The 24,472-nt window shown below is 41.7% G+C and overlaps 1 protein-coding gene across 1 annotated transcript in view; it reads left to right on the top strand.

Annotated features, from left to right (window-relative positions):
* The first annotated feature begins 634 nt into the window (after positions 1–634).
* The window catches only part of FAM171A1 (family with sequence similarity 171 member A1), an 85,699-nt gene continuing 61,861 nt past the window's right edge, over positions 635–24,472 (top strand). The window contains exons 1-2 of the mRNA XM_085050623.1: positions 635–702; positions 1,203–1,348. Of these exons, the coding sequence (XP_084906749.1) occupies positions 1,255–1,348 (94 nt within the window). The 5' untranslated portion in view covers positions 635–702; positions 1,203–1,254. The remainder of the gene's footprint in view (positions 703–1,202; positions 1,349–24,472) is intronic.

The following is a 24,472-nucleotide window of genomic DNA, read 5'->3' on the forward strand; positions in this document are numbered from 1 at the left end:
CTGGAGCAGCAATCTCCGTGCCGGAGGAAACATGAGGAGCGCCTGTTCTCCCTCCCTTAGGACGCGTAATGCTCAGCAGAGACCGGGAAGGGAGGAGCGACCGCTGTGCCCTTGTGTTCTGCCTCCGCTGGCCTGAAGGAAAGCAAGCCGAGAGATGCTCTTAGGGAAGATGCAAAGCACCCCAGGGAGAAAGCCCGCGGGAGAGTGCCCTGCCCTGGCAGAATGTCCCCAGTGCTACCCTTGGCACGCTCCGCACGGTGCGGGGAGCTACCGTGCCCGGGCTCAGCCCTCAATGCCACGATTTCCAAGCCAGAGTTCATCGTTCCTGTGCAGTTTGCTAGAGCGTTTTTAAAACTCTTTTGTATTAAAATCAGTAGATGGGTGCGTTTGCTGTTGCTTTGTGGTTGGTTGGCTGATTGGTTGGTTCTCTGTGTTTTTAAAATTCGCTTTAAATACTCCGGCAGTGGCAGGGGCCCCGACCGGAGGTCACGCGTGGCAGCGGGACCGGGGGAGACCCTGCGACCCGACACGTCCCAGCGGTGCGGAGAGCAGATCAGCGCGCCCGCGCTCCCCCGCGTCCCTCCCGCCGGCTGCGGTGGGAGGCGAGCGGGGCCGTCACCGCCGGGGAGGCCATTTTGCAGCCGTTCAGGGAGGGAGAGCGGGCGGCGGGCGCGGCCGGGCGGGACCCGACCCCCGCGGCAGGTGAGCGCGGCGGCAGCGGGCGGGCTGCCCGCGGGGAAACACGGCCGCCCCGGGCGGGCAGGGGGCAGGAGCCAGCGCTGCCGGGCAGCCCCGCGGCGGGGCAGGGCGGGCCGCGGGCGGCAGGGGGCGCTGCGCCGCCGGGCGCGGGCCGGGCAGGGCAGGGGGTGCCGCCAAGGGTTAAGGGGCGGGCGGGGAGCTCGGGCTGCTCCCGCGGGGACCGCGGGGAGGGATTAACGGGGGCAGAATTAAAGAATAAACCCGGGCGGACGGGCATCGGGGCCGCGGAGCGCTCCCGCCTCCCCTTCCTTCCCCCCGCCTTCGCCGCCCGCCCGCCCGCCCGCCCGCCCGGGGGGACAGCGCGGGACGCAGAGCCGGGGCGCAGCGGCGGGACGACAATGCAGCAGGCGGAGAAAGCAGGAGGGGCAGCGCACGGCAACATGGAGGGAGGCGCGGAGCGGGCCAGCCCCTGATGCGGCTCTTTCTCCTCCTCCTCCGGGCAGCGGCTCCGGCGGCGATTCTCTCCCTGGCGGCGGCTGGCGGCGGCGGGTGGAAATGAGCAGGTCGGCGGCGCTTCTCCTCTGCCTGCTGGGCTGCAACGTGTGGAAGGCGGTGACCAAAACCTTAGGGGCGCCCGAGGCGGCTCAAGGTCGGTGCGGGATGGGCGGCGGGACCGGCCCGCTTTGTGCGGCGGCCCGGGGGCTGCATTGTGCGGGGGGCCGGGCCGGGGCTACTGCGGGGAAGCGGGGCGGTGATGTGAGACCTCTCCCGGCGCCCACCGGCCGCCGCAGATCCCGCAGCCTGGAGAAGCGAAGGCAGCCCCGCGGCTGGGAGCTTTTGTTGCTGGCAGGGGCTGCGCTAGCCTCATTGTGCTGCCCCCTCCGTCCCTCGGCGCCGCCGGGGCTGTTGCATCGCGTCCTTTCCCCCGGTTCGCCCTCTGCTCCCCGTGCCCGCTGCAGGGCCCGACGCGGCGGCGAGAGGCGGGCGGGGGGCACGGGCGGCCGCAGGCCGTGAGGGGCCGCCGAGCTGGGGTTCGCCCCCCGGGCTGACGGTGCGGCTCGGCCGCGGCCCCGGGACGTTTCCGGGCCTCCGCCGGGCCTTTTGTTCGGCGCGGTGGCTTTCGCCGGCCGGGCGGGGTCTGTCACCGCTGCCCCTGGGCAGCCGGGCAGAGACGCTCCCCGGCCGGGCAGGGTCATCCTCCCTCTCCGCCCGGGCGGCGCAGAAGGTGCAGCGAGGCAGTGCTCGAGCGCCCCTGGGCTCACCTGTGCCGTGCTGTGGCAGCCCCTGGGCCGGCCAGGTGCACCTGCCCTGCAGCCCTCCCCCTGTGGAAACTCGGCGAGGGGCGAGATGCCGCTGTGCCCCTCTCGGCCTCGAGTTGGGTGGCAGGAAGGTTACCCCTCCGTAGGGCTCCCACAGGGATCCTGCGGTGGCACCGCGCCTGCCGGGACCACGGGTATGTCAGGATGCAGAAAACTTGTGTACATAGGGGTACAGGATGTGTTAGAAGGAAATGCATCCTCCCCTGTGGTCAGTGCTGGCCCTGGTGGCACGTACTGTCAAATGGCTAAATGTGTCATCTCGGCTGAGCGATCACACACCGGCTGAGCCTCTCCTGGCAGCGGGCTGGCAGCACCCTTCTCGCTGTGCTTGGGTGGATGTGCATCATGCCAAGGGTACGCTCATGCCCTGTTTCTTCAGAGCTATCCTATCGCACATAGGTTGTAAGCATCAGTAAATGATGCCTGCCACAATAAGTAAAATGTTAAAAGTAGCCTTTTTGGACTCTTTCTTTCCTGGTTGTATTTAGGTACTCTAAGCAGAATCTAGGTGGGCATGTGTTCTCACACACAGAGTAGTCAAAAGGTAAAGATGTCTTGTAGCAGAACATACCACTCTAGGCAATCTGACATCAAATGTAATACCGGATTCTGCCTATTTTAAAGGTCAAAACAGTAGCAGTTTTGGAATACTACCACTAACTGTAACTCAAAGGCCACCAAACTTGGGATATACTGAGTTTATTGGTAAGCATGCCAGAAAATTACAGCTGTGTTTGGCCCATGAAGCTAGCGCTTTGGATACCAAGGTAATATCAGAATCTATTGCAATTTTTGTATCATATGGAAGATCTCCTTCATATATGTGATCAAAGTGGTGAGGTATTGGCAAAATTAGTGCCTTTCAACTGCCCTGTCGATCTTGTCTGCTATTGTCAAGCTCAACTCAGATGGCGTGGAAAGGCTTGTTTCTGTAGCTGCTACATCCACATCGAGACTGATGGCTGATTATTTGAGTGAGTAATGGCAGCTATGTCAGTGAGTAGAGAACGTTTTATCGAAATAGCAATGTCTAATTTTATCTTCCATGCAAGAACATCTGAGTTTTCATAGTATCATTTTCCAAAGCCTGATTACAAGCCCAGTCTTTACTCTTTGGATATGTACGTTGGTACGAGGGGATATGTAGAGCTGATGTCATATCTAAGTGTATTCTGCTTCCTAGTTACCAGCTACTTACTGTGAATCTTTTTTTGAAAGTTTGTGATGCCAGCTTGTAGCCTTGAATAAGTTCCTGAACATCAGGTGTGATGATTTTGTGGGGGAAGGTGTTCCTAGTTTGTACACACGCAGCACAGTAAGTGCTAAATGGTTGTGAAACCTAAACTAGCTGCTTTTCCCTCTTGCCCTTTGTGGTCATAGCTGTAGGTACAGGTAAAGGGCCATTGCCAAAGTTGAGGAAAGTTTGCAGATGACTGACTTTCCCTTTCTGGCTGGTAATACACTAGTTAAAAACCAAGGGATTGAAATAAAGGTAGAGGTTAGTAAGCCAGAGCACGCCATTAGGGAATAATTGCTTCAGCTGCAGTATTTATTGTTGGACAGGTTACATGAGACTAGGGTGGAGAAGTCTCATCGTGGTGGGACAGATCAGATGGGACTTGATTAAGCTGTTACTTAACCAATGTTACCATGTAACATTGTAACCAATGTAACCAATGTAACCATGTCTACATTAACAAACCAAATAAATTGGTCTTGGATTTGGAGCTGTTTGAAAGTGGGATTTGTAGTCAGTGTTCTTATTAAGGAAGGGATGAGGAAGGATGCTTTGCATCAAGAATTTCTCTCCTTCATTGCTCTCAGACATATGTTCAGATAGTCCCAGCTTCAAATTCTCCTCAGCCAGACTGATTATGTAATTTGTGAATATGGAAAGTACTGGTAATTAAGCTCTGCACTTAGCACTGTATTTAGAAAATTAAATTACTTTTTTATGCAGATCTCTTGTGGCTTCTGAAGGTCACAGAGGTACCCTCTAAGTTTCAGTAACTTGTTTTCTTTAATATGGTAAAATTCTCACAGGTGAGTTTACTTTTGTCAGTGTTGGTGTTTAGGACCCCAGCAGGGAGGTTGTTAGATGTCCGTGAGGGTACCCTTTAGAACCTTTACCTCTCTAACTTCTCTCGAGTGCATAAAACCTGACAGGTATTTCAGATGAGGACTAGATTATGGTTTTGAGGGGTTTCTGTTCGGTTTTGGTTTTGTTTATATTTTTTAGTAGTTCTAACAGGTATTCCAGAACTTAAATTTGTTTTAATGCTGAAGTGAATGTGTGGAAATTTTCAATCAAACAAACAAATGAAAAAAACCCAAACTAACCCTTAAGCTGTATTCCTGTTGACTTTGGTGAGTACACAAAATAAACAGTGTGTGTTTTTCACATGCATATGTCCTGTGTAAAACCTAACAGCAGACCCCTGGCAAATAGGAATTTAAGAGTTATATGAAGAGGTAACATTAACCCAGGGAGCATGTAAGCATAATCAGTGTAATTTGAGAAGGGATTAAATTTCTTCATTGTCTGTAAACTTTGCTTCTCTAGTAGATGAGGATCATTCATTTGCATCTGCTAGGGAGGTCCTTTAAGAGAAATCCTAGAATATTGTGTTGTAGTGCCAAAATCTGGTATTACATTTGTCTGCTGCAGTGTGTATTGGTTTTGGTCCTCCTGTTTTATTAGTTGTTCAAAGTTAAGTTATGAATAATAAAATAACATTTGAGTAATTAGTAGCACCCAACTCAAATACTAGCCTACTAGTAGACGAATATGCTCAGGATATCCCACCTTCACGATCCCAGAATGAGATTAGGCAGATAATTTTTTCCCAGTATAACGGTGAATAAAAATTCATATATTGCTGCTTAGTCAGAGTCTGCAGTGTTTTTTCCCTCTGTGTCCATGGAGGACAGAAGGGTTGATGCTTGAGTGCTGCTGTTTGGAATTGCCTGCCTGCAAGCAGCCATTCCAATATTTTGTGAAAGCTAACTTCACAACCATTTCAGATGGACATTCTTGGACAGCACAGTAATAGCTCTGAGAAGACTCTCCAGTTCTGGGCTTTTGTTGTTGTTGTTTTTATACTAGCTATCCCAAGCTTGCAGTTTTAACAATGATGAAAACTTGATGCAGGTATAGTCTTTATAGTTCTTCTCTTTCCTCTTGCACTGCCATACTGTCTCTTCTCATTCAGCTGCAAATTACTAATGACCATCAAATCCAAAGGTTTATTTCACTGGGACCACAAATGGACTCCTCAGAGTAGAAGCTAAATTGCTCTAAAGCAGCACAAATAATGTTGCATTATTTTAGTGGAGAAGCCAGTTGTTTACTCAGGATTAGACAGTGTTATAAAATGTTAATGAGGATGAGGTATTTGTTGATTTTATCAATTATCAGATCCAGGTAAGCACTAGGTTTTGGTTGGGTTTTTTTTCAGGTTTGTCATGAACTACTAATGCCTGCAAATGCCTAGTAACTGATTTTTCTCAGTCAGATGAGCAAGTTACCTAGGTGATCTGAGGGTTTAAAACTGCAGTCTTTTTCTCCTAAGCATTTGTGTTCACCATTTTGGCTTGTAATACCTTGCACTAAGTGATCCACCTTACCTTTAATAACGCATGTATGCACTTGTGAAGTGACAATTTCATGTGCTGCCTTTCTCTGTAGTCATTTGCCCACTTGTGTCTTGAGGTAGTGTTAATTGCCATGTGTTTCTCCCTCTCTCCTCATTTTTGTCTTTTTTTTTTTTTTTTTAATGCATCACTCTGATGCCTTTTCCCACTTGAGACTAAAACTGGGTTCATAAAGCCTTTCGGGATGGCTGTGCCACCTTTTGGCTAAGTGAATGGTTTCAAATAGCAGCTTCTGGTAGCAATGAAAATGAAATGCAATTTTCCAAAATGTAATTGTAATGGTTAACAGAAGCTTGCTTATATGTATTTGTGTGCTGAGGAGGTAGAATTGTGCATTTAGATTCTTTGGAAAATATAAGAAATCTCTAGTGGTTTTGCTAGATGGAAGAACAGAAATGTCACTCTGCTTCCTGTTAGTACAGACTCTAGATTAGTTTTTTACTCTTGTCTTCTGTGGGCAATCACTAGCCAGTCTTGGCACAGGAAAAAAACCAAGAAGAAAATGCATGCCAAGGAAATGCAGTGCATAGCTCTTGTCATTATAGGAATGTGCAGGTTGGAGGTTCAGCTGCAATAGCATTTCTGAACAGCTGTGCTTGAAGTCTGGCCATTGAACAGCAGTGTGGTTCTATTCCTCATCTCAAATTCCAGTACATTGGATGAATACAGTTGTTGCAAACCTCAAGCTTATAATTTAGGGGGAGCTCTTTTTCCAGTCAGCCAAAGGCAAACTAAATTAATCTCTCAAAAATACCTGTAACTTGAAATCAAAGTATGCATTTTCAGTATTTCTGTTGGCTTATACACTAATTATCTTATGCAAGCTGCATTTTTTTGTGAGGAGAATTTTCCTTTGCTCCATTATATATCTGTTCTGCGTTTAGATAGGAAGAAAGGCAACTTCTGAGAGAACTGTGTTGTTGGTATTCTGCTTCTCCCACCAGAATGGTTTTACCATACACATGCCACGGAGCACAAGTAAGGGAGGCAAGAATTCTGTATAAATGGTTGTATTTACTAGAAAAAATCAGTTTAATAATACTAAGATAATACATGTTAATAATATACACTAAAACACTTGGTTTTAGGGAGTGCAAAAGAGAGCCGAGTGCTTTTTTTTCTTCAGAAATTCCAGAAACGTTATCCTGAAAGCTGGTTTACATTAAGCTTTCAGTTAATGTAATATCTGGCTTGCTGTGCATGGGTAATAAGCATTATACACATGCTTTTTACGAATACCATTTTTAATTTTATTAGAAACTGGAAAATATATATGTATTTTTTAATACAGAGCCATAAGTATGTGAACATACTGTGATTTCTTGTTGCTTTTACTAAGTGCATTGAATCTTCCACTTTAAAATAGTAAGGCAGAATCACAGTTCACATAATAGCATGTCTGAGCCCTTGAAAGTTGTATTTTTAAGTATGTTTCAATATAGAGCGACATTTTCATTTCTGTAAAATGCTGATGTTCTGATTCATATATACCCATGCTAGCTTGAAGAGCAACAGATCTTGAGAAAAACTGAAGGAAACATTCATTTATGTACAGTATGGTTTCTGAATTTGACTCCCTGTGACTTGTGGGTCCATCACTAGCTACCTGGGGGATTGGGTGTTTTTAAACAGAGCTGCTGTGGTTATTGAAGTAGGTTTTGAGTCGAAGCAGTCTATGCAGGCAGGGCACAAAAGTCCCTGAAAATCCAACTCTAAAGTTGTCTTGTAATTGTTCCTACTCTTAGTTTTTGCAGTTCTGTGAGCTGTCACTGCCTGTGCCATTCTGTGGAGGCATCCTAGGGAGTGAATTCCTGTCTTTGTTCTTATCTGTGCACCTCACGCACTGGGAGATAAAACCTCCCTGTCACTGCGTGGGAATCTGCACCATGGCAAGCTGCTGCTGTAGTGGGTGCTTTTCAGAGGGAGAGGCAAGAGCACAGAACAGTATAGAGGGCACCATACAGGCCTTGCTGGAGCTGCAGTGACTTGTAGAGCCTCTCTGCCCTGTGGGAATCAGGCTTTGAGGAGAGAACAGTGGCAGCTCAAGTTAGCAGGGAGGAAATGGAGCACAGAGGGGAAGCCAAGGGGAAGGAAGTAGCAGCATCCTTTCAACTTGGGGACAACAAAGAAGCTGAATCCGATGAAGTCCATAATGCTTCCAGCTTAGTTGTAGCTGCAGGAGTGCTGAGAACTGTTGTACTATATGGTAGGTGCAAGTAATAAAATAACAATGTTGAACAGTAAAGGGGAGTTCACCTTGACAGTCCCTAAATGCAGAGATAATCAAGAACTAGAGCCATAAAGTATTCCTGCTTTGTTAAAGAAAACAGAGCCCTTTCTTCTTCCTGCAGTGATTAACAGAAGTGATAGTGGTACTGGGTGCTCCCTCGTGTTTCATCCCACCTTTGTGATTGTCATTACTGAAATAAGGTGTCTTTCATCCTTTATAAGCAAAGGCATATACTAACACAGCAACAAGTATTTCTCAAGTGATTTTGTGAGACTTGCTAAGAGAACAGCACCAAATTAAAGTAAAAGCTGCATTTATACTGCTGCTGGGAGGAAATTAATGTATCAGCAGTTTTGTCCAGCCCTCTTGCTCTTCACCATACCATGAAAAGTTGTGCAAAGTGAAAGGCTGAGATCCAAACATCTCATACCTCTACATATCAAGTACTCCTCATGTGAGGGATATGTCATTGTCATCCAGGGTAGGAGGCATCTCTGACTTGGGTGTCTGCAGTCTTCAAGTGTCTGCATTGTAGTGAGTCACCCACAGTCCTTTTACAGACAAGAAGATCTGATCTTCTCAGCTAATGGAGCCGAGTATCATTCCTGTCACCTGGAGTAAGCACATTTGGTCTGATGAATCGTGCTATGCGATCTCCACTGAGCAGCGTGGCAGCCTACACACCACCATTTGTATTCCTATTTAGTCAGGTGAATCCTCCCTCAGTGCTGGCACTCTTGGTGTTGCCTTCTGGCTTGGCCTTGAGCTACTGAATACATACAGTGTAATAAACCATGTGAAGGAACATACTCTTGGATTACCTGTCTGGGTTATGTGCTTTTCAAGACTCAAACAAGAGTTATTGTCTATTTACATTTCTAAACCATTTGTCTTTGTAGCATTATGCTTATGAGCCTAAGTGTTTCACTACCAAGAGTAAATAAAAAGAAAGGTTTAGAAACAAGTAAGCAGACTTGTAGAGTTGTTTGGACTTGCCTGTATGTTTTTGCCATGTTTTTAATTAGCTTTGTATTCCCAGGGGTTGATTTATTCTGGATTAAACTGCATCGTTACTCTCATCTTCGTCTGTTTTCTCATACTGGTATTTGTGTAGCAATATGGTAAACCAGATCAAGGAAGTTACCCAAATGAAAACTCCTATATAGCTCAGCTCAATCTTGACCTGGATCATTTCCCTGATTGGAATCATCAGAAATTACACAAATGCTATTGCTGGTGCAGAGGAAAGGGCTGGGAGGAGCTGGTAAGGGAAAAAAACAAGGCCTTAATGGCAGCAGTGCCAGTCGTTGCAGGATTACCATTTTTTGGTAGAGCTAAAGCATAAGACATAAGGCACAGCATTTAGAAAGGTAACTGTTGTAAAAGTTACTGCTTAAAGAAAAGTGCTCTTGTCTGGAAATACAATACTACCCCATTGCTCAAAGTAAAAACATAAAGGATTTGTTGAAAAACCTATTTTCTTACAGTAGACAAAAAAGTGCATTATACAGTTAATACTGGCAGACCTGGACCTGGTGCTGGCAGATGATTTGAGGCACTTTCAGCTGCAACTGTCTGTCTCTGTCAAGAATGGGGTTTTGTCCTTGCGTAGGATTTCCAGTTTGAACCCTGCATGGAAGTTTAAACAGACTTTCATCCACAGCTTCAACTCAAGTGTCCTGTGACATGTAGTGCTCATAAGTGTTTCTTCCAGTTGTAGGGCAGTAGGTGAGTTAGTACCTGAGTCATTTTTTCTCTGGATGTTCTAAATGGCTTGAGAGAAAATGATACATTTTAGTTCATTTGAATGCTAAAGAAATGTGGGAGCAGTACTGGCACTTGCCATAGCCTTCTGGTGGAGTAACTTTTGCCAGCAAGTCCTTAACACAGCATTTTACATGATTAGTGCATGATGCCTGGTAGTGTCTGGTCACTCCTCTGTGGTCTGTCTGTCAGCTGGAGTGATTCCCACTTTCCTTCAGCTAATTGCCTTAGCTACTGCACTTCTGCATTGATGTCTCCAAGATTAGAGTGGCTGCCGAGAGATAAGAACTTTTCACTCCTTATCCTACCCTTCCTCCTTCCATCCCAGTGTTGGGCCTCTCATATCTTGAAAGAGTTGGTTTCGTTTTGCTGATGACAGGCAGGAAAATGTACTAGGGAGTGTTCATGGCCTTTTCTTGTTTCTCTTTGAGGTGGGCAAGCATTGCTAGGGAAATAAATGGACCCAGGAGCTCTGGAGACAGGACTGATGGTCTGCAGGAGGTGAGGTGGACAAGGCAGGAGCACACTGCTGGGCAGGAGGGGATAAACTTGTTCAGGCCTTGCATTGTGTTTGCAGGATGGGAGCCATCAGCTCAAGATGGGAACTTTCTTTACTTCCCTCTGTATTGTGCTCCTGGCAAGTTCTGAAGCCTGCTGAGTAGCATGCTGACCTGGACAAATATTACAGTAGTTAAAGAGGCTGCTTGGAGTAATAACATTGACAGACACAATGAAGCACAATGATATACTTACTCTTCTAGCTTTACTGCTAGTACCCAGAATATTCTTGCAGTGCAGCTTATTTCAGCATTTGAAGTTCTGGAAAATAACTTAAGCTTGGGCCAGTCTCTAGGTTCATGATGTATGATTTACAGGACCCAGGAACACAGATGTTGAGATGAAATGAGAGCTATATTTTCATTGCTTTGTGGTGTACGGGGGGGTGGGGGGGGTTGTTCTATTTTCCCTGCTACAAAAACCTTAATTTGAAGTCACTCATTTTCTTCCAAAGTTAACTATCCTATAAGAACAAAGGAATTTTTATTTCATTCTTTAGTATACTGCTAGTTAAAACTCCTCAGAAGGAACTATGGCATTAGACTTAGTCAATGTAAAAACTGTTGTTAGCATGTTACATGAAAATTAAATATACAGTTGCTTCAAGCAGCCAAAAGCAGTAGGAGCTAGAACTTCAAATGGGATGAATTTCAAATTTGCTTATTGCTGTAAGCTATTGAGATATAGCTGCAGCGGGCTTTGGAATATTAAATTAGTAAAAGTGCTTTAAAAATCAGCTGTTGAAGAAAGAGAATCTGACATACTAAAGTTCTTGTTGAAAACCATTCGTTTTTCCAGACATTTGATAAGGTCTTCCTTCCTTCTTAAGGTCAGATATGAATACTTACCTGTTCTATGAAGCTTTACCTCAGCAAAAACTACTTGTCTTTCTTAAGCCAAGTTCAGAATCTTGGTGAAAATGTTGTTTTAATTACTAATTTTACCTGTATGTAATCTTTCAGTTAATCTTGGGGGCGGTGGAAGTGGTTGTTTCATTTGTTTGGGGGCTTTTTAAGGCATGGTTTACTGTTGCTGCTTAAAGAGCTGAGTGAGCCCTCTCAGCAGATGTTGTCGTTAGAAAGGGGATCAAAGTAGTATCATGTCACAAGCTGACTTTCTATGCACAGAAGAATAGCCTTGAGGGGTGAGGGGCTGGTAATGACTGACATGGGGCAGAAAGTCTCATGGCCTCACTGTTACTTCATGCCATTCTGTCTACTGCTGTACAGGTTAACAGCTAGTGAGGATATACTTGAAATATTCCATCCTGACAGAACCTTGGTGCATCTAAAGGCTGGCTATAAACAAATGGTATCTGACAGTATTGGGTTGCAGGTCATTGCTTTCTGCTGTGTCTTTGTGGAGATAGTAAAATGCAGCCTTCATTACTCCAAATGTTAAAATTCAGAATAGCTTTTAACAGCCCAAAGGCTTTGAAGGCATTGAGTATATTTGCCAAAAGGAACAGCACTTACTCTTCCAGAGTTTAATGTTTTAAGTTATTCTTACAGCTTCTTGAGTGTATAAAAAAAGTTCAAATTAATAAAAGGGTGTATCTTCCTTGGAAAAGAAAGGCTTGTTGCTTGTTCTCTAGTCACAGGATGAGGAAGGTATCTGTTGTGCATAAAATAAGGTCAGAAGCAAAGAGAAAATGACCGTGATGATACTCTGTCTAGGTCAGGGCTGGGAGGTAAATCAGGCCCACACAAGTTTGTTCTTAATTTATGCCATTTTTACTTCAGTGGTTGGGGAACTTTTAATGAATTAAGTGATGCTTAGTAATGAAGTTTCTGTTTGGAGCCTTGTGAAATCATGTTCAGGTTTATTCCCCCTCTTCTTGCAGTTCCATGCTTTTCATCATCACACTTGCATGAGTGTAAAGGGTAAAGCCAGAAAGTTGCCTGGCAGTGAGAAGCACGGCAGTGTGTCAGCAGTGCTTTCAGCCTCCTGGGAAGGCAGAGAGCCCCACCTGCCACACTGATGTTCAAATCTGAGGGAGGCTTTTTATCTACACAGCAACTTGTCCCAAAAATGAATGGCAAGCTGTGTTTTGGAATATATATATATAATATATATATAAAGAAACTAAGAAGATTAAAAGAAGGGGGGGGTGTAAAAAGCAAAAGCATAAAGGTGGTAGGAAGACATGTTAAAGTTCCTATATAGGAAATGAAGTTTGAATGGATTCCAGCTACAAGTACTAAGATCCTTCTTCCTTTCCTTCTTGCACTTTCCCTCACCTTCCCTTTCCTGCGGAGTTGAGCTTAATTTTTTACTTTTTTTTCATTTTGACAGAAGATAACCTACATTTTAAAACAGTCTTGTAAACAAATTTGTATTTCAAACATACTCACAAACTTGATGTTGCAGATAACATCAGAATCTCATTTCATGCCTGTGAAGCAGCAGGAGGATAAAACACCTCAAATTCAAGGTGCTTTTAAAAAGTCAATACTTGTCTGTAGTTACAGCCCAGAAAATACCATAGGATGCAATTTTCATTCAAAGAGTGAGACAGCACTGATAAATGTTGATTTCAGGAAATTTCATGGTAACTAATTGCATTTGTCAATGTTCTCTGTGATTATAGTATAGTATTTGGTTTAACATTTTTGTTACTTCAAACCCTGACTGATGACCTGTGATTTTTATGGGGTAGCTGTGTATTCACTGGACGTCTTAGCCTGAGGGCAAAATAAAAGGACTGTGTGTTTTATACTATGTTAAAAAGAATAGGGAAAAAGAAAAGAACTTAATGGTAAGTCCATTGATCCCTTTCCTTGTCATGAATTATTAACATATTAGTGTGAATTGGTTTTGTTAGGTATTAGGAGGGGTTTTTTTTAAGCCTTGTAAAGAGAAGAACAAATATGAGCATAATAATATCAATATAGTACCTAGATATCTTCACACCTTCGTTTCTCAGTTTGTGTTAATTACCAGGTTTCTGAGACTAAAATTTTGAGTCAGTATGAATAGTTTTTCATACTATGAAAAAACTATGATTTTTTTGTTGGAATCCTCCTGTTTTTCCTTACTTCTGCTAGGAGACTGGGATGGCTGCATTTTGTTGGAGACCCCGGCATTCATGTACACATGTGCAGACGTGCACACATGCTTGTCTTGTAAGGCCATATGGTATGAATCAAAACTTACCTCACAGTAGTAAAACTGTAATGCATTTTCCACCATTTTCAGTTATGTGTTCATGGCATGATACTCTGTGCTTCGAACAACTTACAGTGATTGTCCTTTGTAAATGGTCATTATTCTGTGAAATTAATGTGTTCTCCAGGATACTTAGCTTCAATTTTGTCCTTGGATTGCTCTGGCTATTTCAATAACACCAGAAATTGTGTCATCTTTTCTGCTCACTGGCTTTGTTCAAAGCAGCTTCGGCTTGCAAATGCATACAGATGTGTTTGTTCTTTTTTGGTCATGGCAGTAGATTTGCAACAAACCTTTGCTAGCAGATAAAAGGCATGCAAACTAATTGAGTGTATGAGTATATGTACTTCCTTGCTCAGGATTTTTAAACAATCTGAGACCTCTAATTAAACATTGCTGGCTTCTGGTTGTTTTTCTTCCTGCAGTTTTCAAGGATATTTCATACTGTTGTTGGGAGTTCTTAGAAATTTCCAACTTTTATCAGAAATAGTGGATTTTAATATTAGACTATTATTTTTTACATAAAACTATAAGACTTAAAATTTTTCCTCATTCTAGTAGCTCAAGACAATTCAGCCTTTAGGCTGTCATAGTGCCTTTGATAGTATTAAAAATTATGCTTTCTAGACACACAAATACGTTTAGCATTAAATGGAGAGCTGACCTACTGTTTATATTTTATCTATATTAAGATAAGTAGGGTGATTAAGATACCCTAAAAATTGACCAGATGCTGAATCAGATGTCTTATTCTGTAAATGACATTACTGAAAATCAATACTGGTAGATTTTTCTCTTTGGTAGTGATAGTAGGTCCTTGGGCTCTAACTGTTCCTGTATACTTGTTTGGAACTGATATGCTGTCATTTTTCTCTATCAGGAATATAAAACGTCAAATAAAACGATTCATATTTACGTAACATGATGTGTCTCATATATTGATTTTTATTTTTTTTAATGGTTTGTAAGCACTCAGAGCCATCCCTTCAGAGTATGTCTGGTAGTTAAATTTTCTGCCATACTTGTAATTTTTGACAACAGGACTTCAATTGCCAGTAATTCTGGTGTAGATAATGACCTTGGTCGAGTGGCCAGTTATTTCTTCACATAATCATGATGACCTTGACTTTCAGAGGAGATGAACATGTGCCCTCCTCAGCATGCTGCTATGGTTGTCTTTGAGCAAGGAGCATCCTCAGGCCAAAGTATGAAGATGATGAGTAGTTCATCAGGGACTTTTGCTAAGAGTTGTTTTGTTATTTCCAGATTATTTTTTGTGGAGGCTGTCCACCCTGGTGTCGATTCTGGAGCCGTTTTATTCTTTGTCAGATTCACTTGAACTTGCCTCTGACCTGTGTTTCCAGCTGTGCATTGCAGAAGTTCTGTTACCTGGCTGTTTACTCAAAGAATTGTAGAAACATTTAGATTGGAAAAGACCTTTAAGATCATCTAGTACAACAGTCCATCACTAAGCCATGCAAAGTCCATCACCAAACCATGTCCCTAAGTGCCACATCTACATCTCATAAAGGAGTGAGTTAGGTCCCTGCTAGTGAGTCCCTGACAATTTGGCAGTGTTTCAAATTGTCCTTCCAGTTGCTTGAAATACAGCTGCATTTCAGCTTCTGAAGGACTCTAATCCATGTGTCTTGTTCCTTTCCCAGGTTCTTAATCCCCATCAGAAGAGATGGAGAAGGATTTGGTTGCTCAGTAGTTCTTGGAGAGAGATGCTCAAGGTGTAGGTGGAATGAGGCATTTTACTGGCCTTCACTACCACAGAGGGATGTGCAGAGATGAGGCTGTAGTGAGCACTGTGTTTCTTTGTTGTTCATACTTGAGGGAAGCTTGGTTAGCTTGACAGCCATGGCAGTATCTCATGGCTACCAACTGCTGTTTCGTTGCCCAGTCCTTTGTGTTCTCGACATGTTGTGTCCAGACTTAGAAGGTCTGTTGTGTTGGCTTTGTGTCAACTGAGGATCCTGAACTGCAGCTCCTTCAGTGTGGGCTGGTATGGCTGAAGGTACAGCAGTGAGCTGTCTGTGCTCCTGTTCTTCACCCTCATCCACGCCCCACTGCTGCTGCTTCTTGGGTAAAGCGTCCAGATTGTATGGATCTGTGCAATCATTAAAATAAAAGGATGATTCTTACCAACATTTTGTGAACACATTGGGGAAAATGAAAAAACATTCATTGTATTGGCTCCTGTTCAGAAGAATGGTGGCTGCTGTGCAGTTGTTTTTGCCTTGCTGCGTGAGCTTGGAACAAATGTCTCATTGTTGTGCTCTCAGTACTTGCAGATGCTGGGCTTGCACTGCTTACACTGCTGTAACTTCTTCCTTGGCTCTTAGGTACCTGTAGATAGCAGCAGTGCATGAGGGCCCCAGCTTGTGACTGGGCTTCTGCTGGGCTGTAATCTGTCAAGGTGGTGTGGCTTTTAGTGTTTTCCATTGCTGGGGAGCTAAATAGAAGCTCTGCTTTGTGACCTCTTCTAATGCTGTAAGCTGTGCAACAGAGAAAAGTAAGTAATGTAGAAGTTCATCTGAAAATGCACATAGTTGAAAGAGGTAAAAAAATAGAAAACATGAACGGTTGTCTTACTGATGTCTTACTGGCTTTGTCTGCTTGTTTTAAACTGGTAAGTGAAGAAGGTGTCCACCCTTATTTGCCAAAGGCTCAGGAGTGCTTCAGAGCTACTGTCCTGCAGTACTGAGTATGAGCTGGATGGTAGTTTACTGTTCATTAGTTCTTGTTCACAGCTTGGACTTAATGGAAGTGGATACTAATAGAGGAAGTAAACTTAGTGCAAAGTTATGAAATAATGAGATAGTGTTTTATCTATCTTTATTCAGTTCACATTGGATTTCTCTGCTTTGAGAGAGGGTTTTATTGGCCAGATACAGGGGCTTGATGTAGTGATGGGATGTTTGTATGCTGGAATAGCCTTTCTCAATAGGTGTGGAAAAAATGAGCTTGTAGGGAAAAGGGCATTTGTTTGAAGAATTATAAACATAAGCATTTCTTAGTTGTGCAAAACCTTCTGCTCGAGGTATTCTGTTCAAAGACAGTGTCTGATTGCTGTGTGGCACTTGCCCAGCAGGTCTTACAATGCAGGCTTTGTCTCTGATCTAAATTCACCATGGCTGGGTTTTAGTGCCATTTAGTCTTTACTTTCTGAGCACCTTTAACAAGAAACCAGTGTGTTGTGTGCTTGAAAACTGTCTCAAACTGCTACTTTTTAGTACCAGTGCTCAAGGTTTTATGCTTGCTTGTCCTTTTCACCGAGTGGTCATTGGCTCTGTCCTTATCCCTCATCTGCATATCTTCTCCCTCTAAGAAATCATATTGCTCTCTTCAGCCTTATCTGTCACTTCTATATAGGTCATGTCTGATTCTACATATTCTCTTAATTTTGATTTCTCTGTCTGTCTGGTCTCAACCAGCTCCTGGCTATGCCATAATTTATTACAAGTGACAGATTTGGAGGAGGAGGTCCTCTGCTGTATCATCTCTCTGACTATTGTACTGATAGCAGATGATGGTGCTGTGACATTACTCTGCTTGTGTGTTTTTAAAAAAGTTCAGGGTGGAGGAACTGAAATGCTCTGCAAATTGTAAAACCCAAAGGAGTTTAAAGTAACAGCTGCCAAACAGCTTTAACTCCTTACTTTCTTTCTTGGTTTATATTATGAGTGAGGAATAAAGTTAGTATTTTTTTTAAATAAAAGAAAATTGACCTTATTGTCAACTGATGAGAATCAGATGCTGACTTTTTATTGTGTGATTCTTTAAAGAGTTAAAACATGATAGCAAGGGTGTTAATCTAGCAAATGTCTTCTGGTTGTGTTTTAAACCCAGCATGAACAGACATGGATGTTTTTAATAGAAAGACAGATATTTAATTCCAAGAAATATACAGGTCTTATGCCAGAATAAATGCAATTTGTGATTTCTGGTTGATTTTTTTATTATTATTATTTTAGAACTATTTCCTTGGGGGCCATTTGTAGACTTTGGAGCACTTAATAACTTTCGCTAATAGTCTTGAGATTTTGTGTATTACATAAACTTCAGATTTCCTCGCTAGTCATCTGTGTTTATTTGACTTTCTGAGAGCTATTATAGGCACCAGCAATAGCCTGTACTTGATTCTTGGATTACTGATTTTTTTTTTTTAATTTTTTTTTTTTTAAACTTTTTTTCCCCACTGCTTTGGTCTCATAAGTCTACTTGTCTGCTTTGCTTTCAGCCTGGAGCAGGATAATTGTTAACTGCTGAACATGGAAAGCAAATATTTGTGAGCTGAAAATAAAGGGGAGGCTGTCTCACTTCTCCTTTCTGGTGTGCAGGATGATTACATGTTGTTTTCAGAGGGAGTAGCTTGGTCTGCATGGTTGCCATTGGTGCTTCTATGCAGAACAGAAGTGGGAACTAGGTGAAATTCCTTAGTGTTATATTGTGGATCATACCAAGTGGCCCTTCTGCCCTCCAACCTGTGAATGTAATACTGCAGAAATTACAGGTGGTGTACAACATGTGCCCACAACTCTCTTTGTAGGGAAAGGGAATGAAGTGCAGCAATATGTTAACTTCTGCATTTGACCAAAAATGTTTGGAACGCAGTTCTGAATATGAATCATGAACCCTGTGAAAGTGTAGGAGTATGGTACTGGAACAGACTGGATTTTCATCTCCTTAGCAAGTACCTTGTAAGCATTTTTTGAATCTCACTGACCTCATCTTAAAACTGAGTTCTGCTTGACTTCACCATTATGAGTCAGAGGATATTCCCAAGTATTTCACTGTTGTTAGTAATATTGTGCAAAGTTTTCAATTAATTTTATCTTCCAGAGCAACTAAATTATTAAAGTCCATGAAATACGGGATTTTGCTGCCCTTTACTGCCATGTGCATACACAGGGTTGTAACTGAACAGATTGATCCATCTTGTTGAGTTCAGTGAAAGTTGCAGTTGTACAAATATGCAGTTAAAAAAAAAAAAGGTAAAAAAATATAAAATTTTACAAACTAAAGATTGGGCACATAGGTTCATTACCAACAGAGATGCTGAAAACACTTAGCAGTACAGAACCACAAGTATTCAGAGAAGTAACTAATTTTTTACTCAGTTGGTGGTAAGGTAATTAGAACCTGATAATCCCTCATATTTTTCTTTAGTGTTATCCAAATGTATGTAGCTTGCACATGGTCCTATTTCTTAGAACAGGACCACCTTGTAAAATTGAAAAACAGAGAAGAGCTTGCAGGCATAAAGATGTTATCCATATCTCTGATTAAGTTGTTTTTTTCAACTTGTACATACCTCAATACAATTGATCTGACTTTAATTTTGTTAAGTTAATGTTGAGACAAATCAAAGGAGGGCAATAAGGATGGTTGATATCCATCAAATTGGGGAAAGGTAGGCATTGAAATAGTGTGGAGATAAAATCACGGAGTGGTTGAGTTTGGAAGGTAACTCTAGTCCAATCCCCCACTTTAGGCAGATCCAGCTAGAGCTGGTGGTCCAGGGCTATTTCCAGACAGCTTTTGAGTACCTCCAGGGATGGAGAATCTACAACATGCCTGGGCAGCCTGTGCCAGTGTGCAGTCACCCTTGCAGTGAAAAAGTTTCCTGAGGTTCAGAGGAAACCTCCTTCGTTTCATTTGGCGCTCATAGCCTCTGTTCTGTCACTGGGCACCACTGAGAAGTGCCTGACTCCATCATCTTTCCAATAAAGTAGCAAGTGTGGAAAAACTGTGACATATGGTATTAGCATGATTATGCCATATTCAAAGCTGGTTTTTCCAAACTGTACTTGTCTGGAAGGTGCTGTTACTGTCAAGACCACAAAGAGTAGAAAGAGTTCTGTTTCAAAAAATTATCAAACTTTGACTAATTATTTTTTCAGTAGAAGGATACCTGATTGGGAAATCAAACCTTGCACGTTTCCTCAAAATTCGATCCATACCAGAGCCAAGAAATGTACAGTATGCCAGGTTATTTTGAGTAGAGTTGTATTGCTTTCATAGCATTTGTTGTTAAAATATGAACAGTAATGATTCAAAGTGAACTGCCAGAAATTTGGTATGTTTTACCTTTGCCTGTGGTCTCAGGAACAATGATTTCACACTGCATGTGTCTATCCAGTGCTCGGGCTATGTGGAATTTAATATACATCGAGCTGTGGTAGTGCCCTGTTTGTAAGCTTTTAGTGCCATATGTGTTGGCATCTATATTTTATTTGATAAGCAATTTTATAACATATTCTTTGTACTATTTCCTCTTCACAGTTAAACTATTATCATATTTACCTTTCACATCTAGCATAGTCAGCTTTGGATGTTGCAGCAGTTACTGTGGGATCTCTGTTCCACAGTTTGGATAACTCCAGTTGGTTTTCACCAAAACAGTTGAGCAGTGTTGGTGCATGGAGTCACTGCCTGGCTGCTTTTGCACAGATAGGGGTGAGGTGTGCTCATGTAACACTGTGCAGTCCTTCAGCTGGAGGAATAATGATATTCAGATGAGGGAGGCTGCTAGGCAGCTTGAGCATGAGCATCTTTATGTGCTGCTGGCGTTTGTGATTACAGTTTCATGCACCTTTGGTATCTGCAGTGAGCAGCTGTTCTAGCAGTATTTGATCCTAATCAAAAAGCAGTCTTGCCCTTTTGCTTAATCAGAAGGGAATGTTATTTACCTACACAGAAAAGTTGTCATAGCTAGCCTGAGCTCACAGCTTGGTGAAGCCATGTGGGACTGTTTTTATTCTCTTGATATCAGTTTGTGCCACCTGGCACAGCTCCATTGCATTCAATTCTTTCCCCTTTTCCCAGAAAGGAGGAAATAGGCACTTTAGGCCCTGAATAATCATCTAAACATCAGTGTGTGATGATTGGAGATAATAAATGAATTATTAAACATTATTTTTCATTTGTATAATGTTCATTCCTACATAGCTTTTGAACTATACATGAACTTGCTCAATCATGCATTTTTTTCCTCATGGCATAATTAACTTAGTTTTTGTCTAGTACAGATTGCTGTGTTCTTTTTTGAATTTCAGCTTTCTGTGACCTGACACTTTGTCCCAGTACTTGTAAAACTCTCAGCAAATGGGGGGGGGGGGGGGGGCAGAGAAAGAGGGTGTGGGGAGGGCTTGGGGAAGATTACTTGGTATTTCTTACTCAAGCAGGTTGTTTGGAGGTCAGATTTTACCATCCCCAGGTTACTCCATATGACCTGCTGCCTTACCTTGCTTGAGTTGCATTTTGGTGTTGGGATTTGTTGCTTGTGTTTCTTGATTGTTTGTTTTGTTAGGGAATTGTCTGTCATTTTATACTACTTTTGATCTTTATTTGCAAGAGGTGGAAAATGGCTGTGGCAAAGAACATTCATGACTGTTTCAGTTGTTTTTGACAAAGCTGAGATTTTGATAGATTGCTGCAGAAACTATTTTGGATCTTTTTTCTCTAACACGTTAACATTTGCACATAATCTATTAAGATTGAATGGAATAATAGTGTTGTTCCTTGTTAGACTGTGTCCCCAATCCTGTTGTATCAAAGCTGTTAGTAGTGTTTCATCAGGATCTTGCTTTACATTTGGCATTGTGAAAGTATTTCTGTGTGACCAAACACAGTAGCCTGTGAATAGATGCTGAATATTTGTATTAGTAGGTTTTCATTCACATTTCTAATAATAACATTTATAAAGCTTTGATTTTTATAACAGTCTTTACAAAATGAAATCAGTGTATTAGAGTATGAATTTCTCTATTTGGTACCAATAACATTAATTTCCAAATTGCAGGCTTATCAGCTGTTAGTTACAGAGGGAAAAACAGATACAAGAGTATTTGTCAATCACAGAGTGATAAGACACCAAATAAAAGTAATCCATGATTCTGTCTGCAGATATAGGAAAGAATAAGACTTGACAGTTTGGCCTTGAGAAAAGTATGCAGGTAAAAGAAATAGCCATTGAGGAGTGAGGTTCTGGCAGGCAGCCAGTTGTGTGGGTGTGGAAGATAAGTAATTACCTTTTTTAAGACAGAACTTGAAAATTTTTACTTCTTTTTATGCTGCATGTTTCTTCTGGTAAGAGAGGCCTGGATCTGGCTACCCACAAGATTCCTTTATGTTCTTTATTCTAATTTAAAACATTCCTACTAAGAACAAGTGAGAAGAATAGAAACACAAAAAAATGTAATAGTATAGTGAAGATCCAGCTAAACTATTTTTCATTTGCCTTTAGTTTTTGCTTTTCAGTGGAACGCAACAAAACCTCCTGTTCTAAAAATGGCCTGAGGACACTCAGTATTTAAATAAAAAACTAAAGCCTATGAAAGAAGTGGAAAAAATGACTCTGTTTTCTTGAGATTTACAGTTTCTTTTGTACTTGTGTTGCAGTTAGGGATTGTATGTTAGTATTACTTGGTAATTTTTATACAGATTACTCTTTTTAAAGTCATTTTTGTCCATTCTTGCTGCAAAAGAACTAGTACTCAGTTGAAAGTAGTTACAGTTTTATTCTCAGTGCACATGGAAAGTAATTAATGTGTTAGATAAGGGATTGAAAGGCAAAACATGTAACTGCATTTCAGGGCTGATGTGAATGGCTGCTGAATATGGAAGAATTTGCTTTCTTGTTTGTGGTGGATTCTGTTGTTTGGTTGGATTAGTGTTTATTGTATAAACACCAATACAGAACCACCACTGTATAGCAAGAGGAACTGAAAAGCGAAGGGAACTTTCAAATGCTGCTCCTGATTTTGGGAAGAGTTAAATGTCTGTTAAATGTCTGTTCTACAATCACATGAAGGTGTGACCACTGTACACGTGTCCTTTTGAGTTGATGAAATGAAATGTATCTAATGGTGCCTGTGTTCTCAAGCAAATCTGCTTGAAGAACATTAGTCTGTGGGTTTCTTTGTGTGCTCATTTTAGTGTAAAAGACTTGGATGATAAAGCAGCATAAGTTGAAGCTTTAAATAGACTATCCAAGTATTCTTACCACTTGGATAAGAACAGAGAGATACTCTTCATTTGGACAGCTAATTGATATCATATTTGGCTATAGTTTGATATTTTGACCAGCAACCAAAATAATTCAGAATTGTAGAAACTCTTTTTTTTGTCCAAAATGTATAAAGTTTTAATGAAGTTCAGCTCATTTAATATACAAACCAAATTGCTTTTGAGAGGAAGTGATCTGACTTGTTTCAAGAAGCTCGTAAAGCTTCCAGAATATGGTAATTTTTTCTTTGCCTTTCAGGGTGCCAAAAACGGGACCTTGGGACAGGTATTAACTTGGGTGCATCATATTGCTGAGTTTCACAGGACAGCAACAGGAACCACTAGATTTTGTCCATGGAAAACCATGATTGTGGAAATAGCTAATGGCAGTCTTCCCCTTTAGTATGTTGTACTTTGTCCTGGGACATTCAATCCCTTCTGCATGCTCCTTTCCCTTTATTTCACATCCATATTTAAAATGTAGTATTTTAGCTCAATTTTTGTGCATGCTTCTTAGTGGGAATTGTACTTTAGGTATTTTGTGAGAATGTTTTGGGTTATGGAATACCCTTCTTCATAAAATCACACACACAGCTAAGTCTGTCCAAGTTCACTGCAAATAACTATTTAGCTATTTTCAATAATATTTCATGTTTTAACAATTTTTTAGTCAAAGAATGTTCTGGTTTTTACGTTTGGCTTTGTTAGTCGATATGTTATTTGTTAATTTGTTAGTTGAAAACCCATCCCAAGTGAGATTGCAACAAAAGTAGATACCAGGTAAAAGTTCTTTATCTGCTGTATGGCCTTGACTTGTGCCTTGCTTACTGCTCCAGTGTGATACTTACTACACCACTATAGCTTAACTGGCAAGTTGGTCTTTTTCTGGATAGTTTTCACAAGCATTTTCCAAGATTTTCCTTTTGTCAGGGGAGAGGGAAGGAGGTGGCACAGGGGAGTGGATTGAGGGTTTTTTCTGGTTTCATTTTCTCTTCTCTTTATCCTTTAGAGTTTTGCTGGACCTCAACAGACCAAACTATGCCATCCCATGGTTATTGTGTCTGTCTACAAGAAATGCAGATTTTTACCCTAGCTTGGTGTGAACTGAGCAAATTTTTTGCCTGGAAAAGATTTCCCCCACCACCAGTAAGATGGATATGGGAACCATTTCCTGGTTATCTAAATAAGTCCCTCATAGGGAGTTCCTTGATAACCATGAAACATCTTATGTGTTGTAAACAACATACGTTTCTCACCTGCCAAAATCCAAAACTACATGAGAAAAATGAATATACTGGTATTTCTGCATATGTGAAAATCAGGGCATAATTCCAATGTTCTTGACCATACCCACTCATCTGTCTTTACCAGTGTTTAGCTGTACTAGGATCATCACTGCCCTCCATCACACCACGTCAGTGACTCGATTTGAGTTAAAAAAAAGTTATCCTTCCCTTCTTAATTCAGTTTTTTCGATAGAGTATGTTAACCAGCCTTTATTTTTATATGTATATATGTATATATCTGTGTATATATGTAGATAAGTGCAACTGTACCCAGAATAAGTCCTTTCTGGAACTACATCTGAAGAGTATCTCTTCTTACACCCACTGGAAAATTTTCATCTCCATTAGTTCTTTTGAAATTACTTTATCAAATATAAGTGCTTGACAGACGGAGCCCCATCTGTCATTATACCATTATCTGTTGTATTTCTAAATTTGCTTTCACTTGTAGTGCTTGTGAGAATACTTTGACATTGTTCTTAATTGTTCCTTGGACTGCTTGCAGAGTTATAACCTTGAACAGTGAATTAACTCCTGGACAAATGCATGATGTATTACATGATTTTATGTGAGACAACACACTTTGCCCTATCCTTTATTCTTTTGCTTTCATAGATGTATGTTATGTAACTTTTTTTTAAAAACTGGACAGACTTTGTCACTTTCTTGCCAGTCCACAGTATTGAGCCACTGCCAAAGGCAAATATCATGTTGGATAGTGACTTGATCTGGTGTGGCAAATCCTATTTTTGTTCTTTAATTTTTTTAAAATATATCTG

The sequence above is a fragment of the Lichenostomus cassidix genome, chromosome 2 (assembly GCF_008360975.1).
Source record: "Lichenostomus cassidix isolate B80296 chromosome 2, HeHo_3.0, whole genome shotgun sequence".
NCBI classification, from domain to species: domain Eukaryota; kingdom Metazoa; phylum Chordata; class Aves; order Passeriformes; family Meliphagidae; genus Lichenostomus; species Lichenostomus cassidix.